The following is a 14,504-nucleotide window of genomic DNA, read 5'->3' on the forward strand; positions in this document are numbered from 1 at the left end:
CAGCATGGAGTATTCGCCGAGCGAGAATTGTTTTCGTGTTGGAGCCAGTTATCTATGCTGGGCAGCCTATGGCCTTGTCCGCCTGTTAACGTCTGAATCAATCAAGTGAGCGAAGTGATCGCGTCTTGCATCACGTTTTCCTTTGGCTCAGAGACTTGCCAGCCGGGTGCAAACAGTTTAAAGCTGAGGGTTATTTTAAGGAGGAATGTTCTTGTGATCCTGAAAAGTACAGCTGCCTCCATTTTTGCTCTGAAGACCCCAGCGCGTACATAGAATGCCAACCGTGCATATGTGCAAATTTTTATGGTTTCGCCGCGGTTGATCAGTTTTTGGCACACGTCTTCAGAGCTTTAGAGATGTATACGCAGTACGGAGATTATCCAGACGGTTTATTTCGATGTCTAAAAGCGTTATTCCCCTTGAGTATAAGATGATTCGAATTGTGGTGGCATAATACTGCTCGTTCGGTGCCTTGTCAGCTAGGTAACTCATGCAGCACAGCAGCGGTAACTCATGTTTCAATGCTGTTTTTCAGCTTCCGTTGGGTCAGCCATGTATCTTTGACTTCTGGCATTGTAAAATTGCTTAAGTTATGTATCACGTGAGCAATTTCAACAAACGGATGCCTCAAGCCGCATCATGAGAAAACATAAGCATGTAACGCCCAAGGATGTCTGGGTTTCAGAAAGCATGTTTTGGGCGCTTTCGGAGAACTGGTTGGCACAGTGGTCCATTGTCGCCCCTCACATCCATCCGTCTACAACAAATTCATCACGATCACGTTACACTTAAGAACGGATAGGAGGACTAAGCCAAAAATCACAAGTCAAAAATCAAAATCAAGCCTCCCACGGTAACTTTATATCGGGATGCTAAATGAACTTCAGAATATATTGAGACCACGTAGACCCGTCTCGAGGCTCATGCTGGCGCCGGATGCAGGGGGGACGAACAGGTCATGCCCTCAGCCCGATCGCCCGGGCTTGCAATGGCGTAAAAAGAAGGTTTTAAAGCAGAGATTCTTTGTTTCCTTCTCAGGCATACAGACCGCTTCTCTAAAAAGACCATGGCTGGATCCGCCTCTGTTTCATAGCTCAAACGTAAAAGGGCGCTATTCGGTGTCATGGCTTTTTTCCTGTAGCATATGTCCCATCCGGCCTTCGTCCTTTTGTACACAACGCAAATTTCATTTAACCATGCATCAAACTGGTACCGATGAATCCAGCACCACTAGCGTCTCAATAGAGAGAGGGAAGTATTTGGCTCTCGCTATAAGACCTGATGCATTCGAGCCTTGCTTTTTTGGCCTTTTCTGAACAAGTTTTTAATCGATATGTAAGATGCAGTTTTCAAGGCTGTAAGCAAAGCGGAGATGCAGTTCTGAAGACTGTAAGCAAAGAGGAGAAGCGTTTCTGCGAGGCCGATATGGCTCATGATTCAGGCACTGCGTAGAGGCGACTGCGCTCATGCCGTTACCACTCCTTTGACCCACTTGCTCACCGTAGCTCACCTTTCCAGACACGCTTTGCGACGTCTCGCCGGCCGACGGCGACGGTGACGGCGACGACGCGGACGCAGACAGCGAGGCGCGACCATCGAAGAAGAAGTGCGCGTCCGACTCCAAGGGCGGAAAGCCGCGACGCGCGCGTACCGCCTTCACGTACGAGCAGCTGGTGTCGCTGGAGAACAAGTTCAAGCAGACGCGCTACCTCTCCGTGTGCGAGCGGCTCAACCTGGCGCTCTCCCTCAACCTGACCGAGACGCAGGTGAAGATCTGGTTCCAGAACCGGCGCACCAAGTGGAAGAAGCAGAACCCGGGCGTGGACGTCAACAGCCCGACGGTGGGTCCGTCGCCGCCGTTCCCGCCGTTCTCGTCACCGTCGCTGCTGTACCCGACCGGCGCGCAGCTGCACAGCTTCCCCGGGCTCGGTCTGCCCTGCGTGCTGCCGCACGGGCTCGCTTCCCACCCCTTCTACTCGCACATCAACCGCTGACGCGTCGACTCAGGCGCGCCGTATGACAATGCAGATGCGGCTCCGGGGGCCTTGCGTGGCGCCGGGATTCGGGGGAGGGTGGATTCGCGAGGCAGGCAGTCCACGCGTCTGTTCGCGATCGTTCCGCGGCGTCTATACCAGCGTTTGCACTGGCTTCTTCGTCATGCCGCTCCGCAGTGCGCTCGCGTGTACGCCAGGGTTCGGTCCTCGGTCCGCTGTTTTTTTGTGATTTGGGGAACTGACGCCTCCGTGGCTCTTTTGCTGTTTTGAGAGTGCAATAGCTGCGCACCAGAGCGTGGCGCCGAACTTGGCCCTGTCTATGGCTCCAATCCGGATCAGATCCTCCGGCCATTTCGACAGTCAGAGGAAGGCGTCACGTCACGTTTGCTGTCACGTGCGACCCCTGCTGAGACAGTGAGTGATATGGATGAGGCCTGGGTGTGCCACATATAGTTAGTCTAGTTGTCCATTTTATGTGCATACCTAAGACATCATATAGGACTAAATGATGAGTGTTAAATTTTATATCTGTTGTTACATTGTTTGCATGATGTATCGTGTAAAAATAAATGAATCACGGTGTTGTTCACATATAGCGCGTCTCATGGAATGCGTAACCTAGCAGCTGGTGTGGGCGGGCTTCGTGCTTAACCACAGGTAGCGACAAAGCATTTCACTTTAAAAAAGTGCATTGTGACCTTTGCTACTTTCCACGCAGCATTGAAGAAGATATTTTCCAGTGCTGCAATCAGTGAGGCAAAACTGGAACCCTTGCCTCGCAGAATTGAGTCGTGGAGGGTCTGCACCGTTTGAACGCCATTGTCCGTCACCTTGATCTCCGGCGAGGGCGGAAGCTGTAACGGGCTGTTGCATCACTGAAGTAACATTATTTTTACTAGCTTTACGCAGCAAATGACGTTAGCAGATAGCACAGTCAATGCCAGTCTGAATGAAAAAATGAAAGCAGAACCTAACAGGGGAGGCATAACAAGTTGTAATCACTGTTCCAAAAGCACACGGCTTTCAGAAACTAACCATTCTGTAGTTTGACGGCAGCCATCAGCAGAGCTCCAGGAAGGGATCGCTGGTAGCTGGCCAACACCCACGGGGCCAAAGCACCCGGAACGCGTTGCCACCTCATCACGCGCGCACGCACGACACGTGCGTATATATATATATATATATATATATATATATATATATATGCAGGAACATCGGCCAAGGACGACGTGGGCGATCATTTGTCCTCCTTGTAGCTTTCGTGAGCTCCACCTCGACCGGTCTCGCTCGGTCACCAGGTGCAGCTTGGCTCCCTGAAATGGCGCCATTCAGGGCCCCGACCGAGGTGATCATGCTGCAAAGAGCCGGCTGCCAGCAACAGACTTCGTCTGGTAGACCGTTCGTACGGCGTGGCGTGCCCTGAGGCCTGCAAAAACGCCGTTCACAGAAGGCGACGAAGACTTCGGCGGCCCTGCGCAAGAAACACCCACTGTTTTGGGGGTGATAATGACGGGAAAAAGGCGCTGAGGTGACAGCAGTGCCGAAGACGTCGGCGCGATGAGCGCCACTATCGGCCGTGGGAAGACGTGTCTTAATGAAGCGATTAGCCTGCGTCTCTAGTTGAATGGCGATCAGTCCTGCACGCACATGCCCACGTCCACTGAAGGAGAATGTCTGTTTGTCGCATCAGAGACAAGGATGGAACCACACGCCGATTTCCCTGGATTTTGAGAAAAGTGGGGCTCTATCCCATTTTTGTTTCATATTAGATGTTTTAGTTGAGGTTTGTGGGGAGTCTAAGTAAAAAGAAAGCGAGGAATAGCCTATTTCTAGTGTCCCAATTCTTCGCATTGGCTCCGTTCTCGCATATATGTTTTGCGTAACCTGAACCGCAGACAGACGTGAGATATGTTCATTTTAGTCCATGTATGAACGAATCATTACATGCGCATGGGTTGTTGAGCTGTTCGAGTCATATTGCATACACATTCCAGGAAAAAACACGGAACTTATACGCAACTACAAAGCAAGCAAAACACCACAAACCCTCAGAGTAAATCAGGTATAGTCAAGAAAGCTTGTCAAGATGTGAAACATAGACTGCTTGGATTCAAGAGCCCGCGATGGTTGGTATTTGTGCCCCCAATATTTGCAGATTTCGGCATAACGCCTATGGTGTTGTATAAAAAACACATCTAAACCACCGCAATGCCCCTCTCCAAACATTTGTGTCGTGACGAGCCAAATGAATTCTTGGAATTTTTCGTGAGGATTGCGTCTTAGTTCAGGCGCCCTCGCTGTTTCGGGACCCCAGCGCTTAGCGTGAGTTTGGAGCGCTCGGCTCAGACACAAGTGTGGGACCCTGACCCCTCCAACCGAGCAAAATCCTGCGTCTCTGATCAAAACATCGTGATGTATGATAGTGGTCTCGGCCATGGTGGCCATATACAATAACTCTCGCCTTGCTTGCCTTCCGCACGGGTGAGCGTGCTGGTGACTGTGCTGGATCCACGCTTTTCGTTCTGCGGATGAGGTTGGGGGAGGCTAGTCAACCTGGCTTGCGGGAGGATGGACAACTGCCTCCTCTCTACAGTGCGGCCCCAGTGTGGTGTGACTGAGTCTCTCAGATGGCTCTTGACGAGAACCGACCCAGAGACCAGAGGGCTGGTGCAATTATTATGTAGGGATTGGTGAGGCGACCACGTATATTACATGTAAGTAGTGTGCACGTACGTGGCTGCTTGTTCTTCCATTACATATTGTCCGGTAGGAAGTTGAATAAATGATGATGATGATAAGCCTTGGGCATTGGTGGAGCTTCCCATACGTATGGAAGACTAATCCCTCTCCATGTGTCTAGGCTTTCCGCAGGGCATAGGGACGGTCCGTACAAATCGCAAGGTGCCCCGAATAATTCTATCAGAGTCCCATCTCCGGCCTCGGCAATTGCGGAACTAATGCGCTCCAACTCACAGCCACTATGTCAGGTAGCCTACAGGCGTGGAACGTTAACCTTCCGCACTGTTTTCGAAATATCAGCTGTGTCTAGAATCGAGTGGTGCCTTGGAATCGGATGCTAATAGCAAGTGCGCTCTTATCTGCAGCACTTTCGGAAACTTGTAGCAAGCGAAATGATACTTAGTGAATGAGCGAAGTAGCTGAACAGTGTGCACGAAATATTTCCAGAAGCCTTTGGCATACAATGCATCCGTCTATCGTCTTCTAAGCTAGCAGGATCTACCACACGACTAACTGATGGCATGACTCAATTACATGGCTCCGCTGCACGGCCGAAGCACCGATATATTCGGAGCGGTGTTTTGTCGCATGCCACCGCTTAATCAAGCAAGGGCCGGCATGCCTAAGCAAATGCTAGTTAAGCGTAAGTTAGGCATGATGTTAGTTGATATTTCCTGTCTCAGTGTAAAGCCTTCTGTCATTGTATTCTGTCAACAAATCCGCCGAGTCCAAAATAAATCCACTTACATGGTCTGCCGTTGAGCGTTCAATAATAAAAGAGATGTGTCAAGTTGCACAGAAACGAAATTACATTCTTCTCCCACACACAAACTTCATCGCCGTTTGAAGTTTTAATAGGTGCTGTTTTCAAGCTCATGAAGAGTCAGCGTCCACCTGTATATTTTTAGACGATGCTAAAGGAATAGAGCATGGCGCCCATTTTAGACCCGGTAAGACTGTGGTGTAGGTAACTGTGAAAACTCGGTTTTATATACCTATCCATAAGAAGGCCAAGACTCCAGGCAATTCATCATCATTTCTGTGTTGGGATTCGGTGGTTATCCCAAGAATTCTGACGCTCCTCGTCTGGGAAAATGCGGTGAACGTATTCCTGACAGGTCGTAAGAGCTGCATACATCAGCGACAGAATCTCAGTGAAGAAAATTAGGAACGGAATGAGTTAACATCACTCTGCACTCTTGGCAACAGGGTGACGCAATTAGATAACGGATAGTATTGCGCAGGATTTCAAAAGAATATAGTAGGGTCGAAAATGAAGCGACGAAATTACCAGTTCCAGTGCAACAAAGACTGAAAAACAAAATGCGTTCCGAACTGACAAACAAACGCAATTTAAGAAACCGTACTGACGTGTTTTCAATTGACTTGTATGCCTCGAGTCATTGAGCGCTCAGCTTTCAGGTGATGTGTCTGACCTTTATTTTACGTGGCAATAGGTCCTACAAAACCGTGGTAAGCCTTTATGAGATTGACATACTTTGGGTTGAAAAGTCTAGTCTAAAATATGTAGCGCAATCAGCTGGAATCTAAATGTAATCATCGGCATCTCACGTCAGCCAATAAATCATTGATATAATTAATAGAGTGGACAGCGAGCCAAAGCTGCCAGAGGCTGATGGCGGCATGCGAAAAATCGCACAGTACCCATTTTAGCCATCCGTGAACTTAATTTGAAAGGACTCGAGTTTCTGGCCGGCCCCGTGCGTCTACGATGCGGACGACAAAGACCCCGCTCAGAGGCCGGTGGCCTGCCCGGCTCCCAACTCATGTGCCCTGGATGTCTTGCGACGCCCCGCAGCCGTGGCCACTCCGCCGCCGCGGCCTCAACACCTGGCCCCGGGCGCGCTCTCGCCGGCGGCCGTTGGACCTCTGACCCCGTCGCCAGGTCGGCGCTCTAATGAAGCGGCAGCGCGGCAGAGCGCGCGCGGCGGCCGGGCGGCGCGGCGCATTGATGTCGGCCAATTTGTAGACTGTCCTCCTCTTCCTGCCTCGATGATGTATGGTTGCCGGAGGCACATGCGCCCGCTGATGAGCTCGTTCCGCGCGGCTCTGTCACCCGGCCAAGACTAATTATTTTCATCGCCCAGAAAAACGCCGTCTAATTATCAGAAAAAATGGCGTCGGCCGGCGCCCAGATGGCGGCCCGCCATCAAATCTCCCCCAATAATGGCCTTGCGCCCGACCGAGCCGCGCCACTATTGAATGTCAATTACATCTAACACCCGAGTAATCCCCCGCGATCCCCCGGGAGCGATTTGTTACCCCGAAGCTTGTTATACAGAGTTTGTCCTAATTGAATTTTCGATTTCTTGAGCATCCAAATGACGCACCGGGGGCGCGTTCGGCGCGCTCCGTAACAGGGGGCTGTCGAGCGGATAAAAGGCGCGCGCTGCCGGCGGCCGCCGCCGCCAAAATACGAGCGCCCGTCGGCGGCGACGGGCGTCGGCCGGGGAGTCGGCGATCAGGTGTGCGGTGAAGGCGCGGCCACCGCGCTGGCCAGCGTTGGAGGGGGCTGCAGGGCGGCTCAATGTCAACCCAGGCTTCGCTTTTAGACGTTTTGTAAAATATGGTGATGAAATGCACCAGATCGGCGTAGGAGACTGAGGTCCGGGCGTTACGGTACTCAGGGCTGTGTTTGCTTCTTTTTTTTTGCTGTTTGATTGAGGAAGATGTCGACACTTATTGAGGTTCAAATATCCCTTCTGCTTTCTTTTTATGTCCACAAGTGAATCAAGGTTATAACAAATATTGGGTGAGATGTGACCAAAGTTTCAGTGAAACGACATAGCCTGGTACCGGCGAAAGGTGGCTATGATTCTGCTGCTGTCTAGCCCGCGATATGCTGCGTCTCTGTATTTGTACCTACGAATGTAAGACTAAGCTGTTGCATATCTTGCCGTTCGGATCAGATCCCGCAAGTGCTGAGCACGAATTGCTTTCATTACAGGCGTGAGAGACGAAATGTTCATGCCCTGTTTTGCGATAACTTTGTTTAAGGCATATTTCTTCACTCATTACAGAAACGTGCCTGATTTTGCATTAGAGCGTGCAACAATATCGTGAACATTCATGCATGCAGGATGTCTTTTAAGATGATGACCATTTCTTACCTCCCATAAGCCGGTCACACCCACTAATTGCATGACAGCTTTCCGCAACCACCTCAAGTCAAGTATAGACGCCAATATCTTTCAAGCATTACTGATGGGAAGCTAGTTATCAACCAAACGCCAAAAGCCGATAATCACCGAGAAAATTTCGATGGCAATTGCCTCTGGTGGTGGTGGTGGCTTTGTTTTTGAAGGCACATCACTATTGAGGCCATTTTGTGCCCACAATGACAAAGGCCCATTCCAGTACAGCGTCATGAGATGCTATGGCATTCAGAAACTCATGTGCATAATGAAATTGCTGTCATCCGCAGCACATAGTATGTTAAACCACAAACCGACAGCGTAGTGGCGATGGTAGTTTAAAACTGTTTGTGACAAGTAGGTGCATGCGACCTAATGAAACAAATGAATGGATAAATAAATGCGACCACTCTGCGGCCACAACTGACATGCACCGTTATGTGATACCGATACTGCAGTATCTTTTCCGTGTATCTATCGCGGTGACCCCCTAGAATGTAGACCCCTGATGCTGTCTAAATATGGTCCACACCATACACAACCAGTTTCATCCGTAACGAAGCGTATATTCTTTCATCTTTTGATATGGTCAGAGCCTAGAAAAAATATAAAAGCCCAAAAACATGGCACGCTCACCGAAGTTGTTTAAGAGCATTCACATGGTTAAGGATGATTGCAAACGTTTATGGACATTGGTTACAGGTAGCATCCATCGACAGATACCATCCAGTGGAAAGTGTCTGAAATACACCCTTGGGGTTTAGGAGCTGCAGGGACGTTATTGACCTAATGTGTTGGCATGAGCAGCTCCAGTGATTCAGCTGCACTTCTGCCTTCCGCCGCCTGCCGATGGCCTGCCTCCTGCCGTCTGTCTCCTGTCCTTGCAACTCAGGGTGTAGGTACGCCCGAATAAGTGGGCGAGGTGAAGTAGCCTTTGAGAGCGAATCTTTGCATTGCTAATGCACAATGTGCAGGTGCAAGTGTGAGATTTCAACAGTGCAGGTGTGAAGATTTCACAGGAAGTCGGAAGGCATGGTCCTCTAGCCTACGCTGTTAATCGCATACTCTGAGGGATGCACCAAAGAAAGACGTCCGAGAACGGCATGTGAAGTATATCTCATCACGTTTGTCGCTGCTCCCGATACATTTGTCTTGGTCCAAGCTTCCGCGATGCGATGTGGAGGATGCTTTTCCCCCAGTGAAGCATCCAACCAGTGACTGAGACAGTCGTACAGGTGTTGCCTAGGCATACAATATTATTGATACCGCACGACGAGAAGTCATGGACGACTGAAGGGGATTATTCTAGAGACAGCAGCTATCACAATCTTTGGAAAAATAAGCATCAACTCTACGGCGCTGCGCGGAAGAACCGAGGCAAAAATTGTGGTCACCCTTTCCAAATCTCACCACAGATTACGTTACACTGGGATCTTAACTCAGTCTGGCTTATCGCAGTGGCATCATGAAATTCTTTTAGACTACACATGGGCTGAAGTCGGCATGAATAAGAAACACTGGATGCTGAAGACAAAAAACAACAACTCGCAATTAAAAAACCAGCACAGTAACCACCAATTTAGCTTCGCTGATCATCTTGAAGCAGATGACGAATAATACCTGCCTTGAACCGCGCCACGTGCCAAGTGTTCTGCATGACGGTTGGAAGGCGGTCAAATAATTTGGCAGCCTCGTGGCCGAGTCTACGCTTACCGGTGTTGGTTCTGATTTGTGTCACGGGGTTGTCTTGTCCTCCGAGTGGTGCTGTTGTTCTGGACAGACTGGAGCAATTATCGCAAATTTGTCGGCTGCCCCGTGTAGAGTATAAGCTTGGCGAGAGATAGTTGGTGCGGTAAGTGTTGAGCCGAAAAAAATGCCTAAACGTGTTGCTTTCTCTGAAATCATACGGTTCTTCTTTTCGCCTGAAATGAGATAGGTACACATTTGACCAGTTTGTTCTTGGTCACGTTGTATGCACCATATTCTATCAATGGATGAACAATCACTGCCCTCATCTTTTTTTTGCCGCAGCGCACAGAGCGGAAATGGATGTCTGACGTGAATGAGGACGATAAGCGTTGGTACACTTCGCAGTCATTTCGTCAATGCAAGGCTAAAAATTCAGGCTTCTATCAACCGCAATCACGAGGGAGGAGTGCATGAAATTAAGCACGATATCGCTTATTATTTTATCGACCCATTTCTCATTCAATGTCCGGCGGCATCGGTGCCTGCAGCCCTTTTCATGACGAATGTTCGGTTTAAACTGGAATTGCCCGCAAGATCCGAAGTTCTCGCGCGCTGCAGATGATCCTTCTGGGAATACAACTTCTGGGAATATAACACTCCCTCCTCTCTGTTAAAGGGAATGTTCCACAATGGTATGGGATTTTGAGCTGAAATGGCCATCTTGAAGATCGTTTGGTGCAGTTCACAGCCCTGCCATTTTTTTAGACCTAAACCCCTACAGTGTCTGAGTGATACACCCGAGATGTGCAGAATATTTCGGGGGGACTATTTCAAGCTCAACCCAGACATCCATGACGCCATAATAACGTCATTCAAATTCTGCCATTCCAATACCATGCCACGAACAAGACCAAGAAAATATGGCAGTTGGCTTATTCATGTTTGGTGTTCGTGAGCACGATTTCCAAATATAGAAGCTGTCAATAGGCTCTCAACCAATATTGTGTGATGCACGAAGACGTAATCAAACAATGACATATTGGGGAGCACATTTACTAAACAGAGAAACAGTTGTAGTTGCGCTTATTTCATCATATTTGATGTTTGCTTGATATCTCTAAATGTGGAAAATTTCCTTTGAAGGAAGTGTCACAACTTTGGGGTATTTCAAAAACATACCATAGTGAAACCCCAGGACTAGCCCCGACTAATGATAGCGCTGGCTTGTGCCACTGCAGCGCCGTCAAGACCAAATGAGGATATCAATTTCAATTATTTTCGGGTCTAAATTGCGCTGCCGACGCCTTGTAACAGCGCCATACTTCTTCCCTTTAGTCGCGACCGTCGTCATGACAACGATCATGCGCACCTCTACTGGTGCGCATGAAAAAGAACGTTTGTGATTGGACCTGCGGGCAAGAGCCTGTTTCCGGGTGTGTTGGTTGAAGTTTGAACCAGCGTGCCATGTGGATCATGTGATGTTCCGATTCCCAAAGCCAAAGTGCGCCTCGAAAACAGTCACTATGTTTAATGTCCGAGAAAGAAGGGAGAAACCAATGCCAACAGTATAATGTTTCGTTGAATTCGAGGAGTAATAGATTCATGCTCGCACATTACATTGCATTTCGTAGCATGCATGCCACAACAATTTTGACACATAGGTGTGTTTCAAGCATTACAGAACACACAAAGTGGAAAGAGCGATGCAATTGGAATGTATTACTTATATAGTCGAGAGCAAGGAGTCGTATGAGATTCTCCCGCAGAGTCGGCCACTTCAAATCAAAATTCTGAAGTTTTCGGAAGAACTTCGACAAAGCTGGCATGACTGATCAAACCGTACGCGCCTGATGTAGCAATGAGTGAAGTGTAGAGAAATGTGGGATATACTCCCTTTAGTTTTTCCCCGCTCGACCGACCGGGTCTAGCTGGGCTCTGCGCATAAAACATCCTTTCAGGAATCGTATATATGGATGTAAGAATAGGGGGAGGGGTAAGGGGTCAAAGCCCCACATTTTTTTGAAGACAGATAAACCAGCGATGTTAACGCCCCCCCCCCCCCCTCCCTTCCTCACCTTTCCGAATTGATCTGCCTGCGCTTACTTGCTTTGAGCCACCTAAAACATGCATGCCGATTTACCCCAGTCCACCATCCATCTTCCTCAATACGCATTGGGAAACATTGGTTAATATTATAAATGGCAGCATCATTTGTTGCCATGCACTGCGAGGAAATGGAGATGTTCTGGTATACACGCCAGAACGCTCAAGCATCTAAAAACTACCTTCTGTCTCTTGATAGCCGGGCTCATCAGCCCGGGCGCTTACGGTGTCTCGAGGATAAATTTGTGATGTTTGAAATGGATATGTCGTAGTCGCTTGATGTAGTCTGCAATTTTACGCCATGGCCAAAAATAAAAGCCAGCTTGATATAATGCTTGAAATTTAATGATTATAATAATATACTGATCCACTCCAGCCACTTCAAAAAGTCGAGAACGGAACTGAAAGTCGAGGGAGCATCGGACGTTTCAGGCCAAGCATGGCTGGGTCCGAACAAACCATTTGGTTGTGCCTGATATTCGATGGAATAATATGCATACCTAATGGAACTAATGTTCATTATGCTTTCACCTGACAGTGCAGAATTCACTTCACTAGCTCTTTGTGCGCCGGTCATGTGGTCCTCAGCAGTTTAAGTCAAGAGTGCATTCAGAGTAAGTCTTCAGGGGAAGGCCAGCATGGCTGAGCATGTATTGGCATCCGTCATGGTCAATCACAGCCATCAGAAATCCTCGAGTTTACGGGACGCATTTCATGGAAAGTCTTAGTTTTAGGGACGTGTGTTTTCATTCGGTGGGTGTTTGACGCGGGGACCAAAACAGCGCAGTATCATGCGGTACAGGTGCCGCGCAGCGCGTGAAAAGGTGCTCGTCTGAAGCGCCACGATTTCGCGCCCTGTGTCAGCAAGGAGACGAAGACAAACGGCGAGTTTGTTGGCCATACACTAAAAGCGTTTTTTTTAAGAAGTTCGTTTTCAGTAGGGCCTGTGTTTAGCCACGAAATGAATAAATTATTTGCTAAAAGTTTACTTTAATAATTTATGTTATTATACCCATATATCTGTTTTATCAGGTATATCAAGTTTCATTCTAAAAGCCAGAAATAGATCGTATTCTTCTCAGTTTGATGGCTCATTATTTATCAGTTCTGTCCTTTTTCTCGTTTTGTCCGAGCGGTTTGTTGGAATAAACTGCTTGAAACCGCCGTTTCGCCCAGTTCGACACATAATTTTACCTGTACCGGTCTAGGAGCCTTATACGCTTCATCCATTGCTTTGTCATGGTCTACGCGGTACACCTGTGGCTATCCTCTCGTCCCCGCCAATTGGGAACATGCTGGTCAAACAATCAGCCGCCTCGGGGACTCGAACCAGGTGCCGGCAGCGTGCTGGAGTCGGGCATCTGAATCGCTCGGCCACGGCTGTAGTAACTCGGATGGAATATACATATATGGGTTCATATACTCCCCAGTGGATGAAGAGTACCGAATCGCAACTCGAAACGGCTGAGAACTGCACGGTTGACGCATGAGGAGTGAGTGGAATGCAGAGGGTGCCAGCGCTCTCTGGGCGCCGAAACTGCGGTTCCATCCAGTGAGGCGAAAGCTCATGAACAATATTGATCACTAAAACTAAAAATCAAACATGAAACGACTTGTAAAGAACACCACATGCCCGGTTTATTCAGCCTTTCTTGAAACGCGCAATGCCCTTATTGCGTTTCGTGCCCTAAAGCTGACGAGTATATGTTTAGGGCAAATGACGTAATAGCGGTGACTACCAAAAATAACCGCAAACTCGAGAGCATTTGAACAAACGGGTAAAATTTTTAGCAAGATGGCGGTTGTGGTAGCTTTAAGAAGGTTACATGAAACCTCGGCATTACATGAAACGCCCAATTCTTCCCAAAATGTTGTGTTGTATGCTGAACGCTTACGACAAGATAACGCAACTTGTGCAAGGAAGGGCCCGTTCCTTTGTCCTTGACACAAAAGCGATCAACCCGGTTAAATTCGGTGAGAACCGAATGCCCGGTGGACCAACTGACACCTCAGTCAGGCAGTTCCCCGCAATGTTGTTTTTGTGTTTGCCGTGGAAAGGCAGGGTAGAACATTCGGTTGTAGGTACTCCAGCAGGCGTTTGGTCGGTACTCCAGCAGTGTACTTTGGTGGTAGCGTACTCCAGCAGTTACTCCACCTGTTTCGCACACCAGTGAAAGTGAATCCGAGCCACAGGCATGTGCCCAGACAGTCGGATGATCAGCTCGCAGTCAGCCGAGCGGGTGGCGGCCGCCGGCCGACCGACAGTCAGCCAGGACAGGGCGGTGACCTCTGGACGGCGGCAGGAACAGGGCTAGGAAGGGAGAACATACGAAAAAGGGACTTTTGCGCGGTGGCTATTGTTGGCATCGCAAAACAAACCATTTCATCGGATTTTTGGATATTTTGGGGGCGGAATAAGGTGTCATGGATTCCATTTCGAAATTCTTGCCAGCCCTGGACCGAGGTCTCTGAGCACGTTTAGTGAGAAGAAGAGGCCTCCCCAATGACTCCAAATGTCTCTTCCCGTGAGTCTGCTCACCGCTGGACATAATACTTATATTCATTATTAACTTTTAGAGGATGAACAGTCCGCTTTGCTGAAATAGCCTAAATTGTGAATGGCTCGAGTAAGTAAAATTGTTTACAAAGGGGAAAGCAGCATTAGTTAGATCGGATAGTGGCAATTGGCAGCCAGAAATATTCATATTGCTTTGCAAATATTGTAGAGAACTAAGAACAGACAAATTCAGCCTACCCCTCCCCGGTCGACGGACTTGCCCTTCAGCACAAAATTGTTAAATGCACCCTGAGTCTGCCCCCCCCC

The 14,504-nt window shown here is 48.7% G+C and overlaps 1 protein-coding gene across 1 annotated transcript; it reads left to right on the plus strand.

Annotated features, from left to right (window-relative positions):
• Positions 1-1,556: 1,556 nt before the first annotated feature.
• LOC119090053 (NK1 transcription factor-related protein 1-like) lies at positions 1,557-2,450 on the plus strand (the record flags this gene model as incomplete). The annotated part of the gene is made up of 1 exon (XM_037212847.1): positions 1,557-2,450. A coding segment is annotated over one exon (438 nt), but the record flags the coding sequence as incomplete, so codon positions are not given.
• Positions 2,451-14,504: the final 12,054 nt, after the last annotated feature.

This window comes from Pollicipes pollicipes, unplaced genomic scaffold, assembly GCF_011947565.3.
Source record: "Pollicipes pollicipes isolate AB1234 unplaced genomic scaffold, Ppol_2.1 Scaffold_3087;HRSCAF=3621_pilon_pilon_pilon, whole genome shotgun sequence".
NCBI lineage: Eukaryota > Metazoa > Arthropoda > Thecostraca > Pollicipedomorpha > Pollicipedidae > Pollicipes > Pollicipes pollicipes.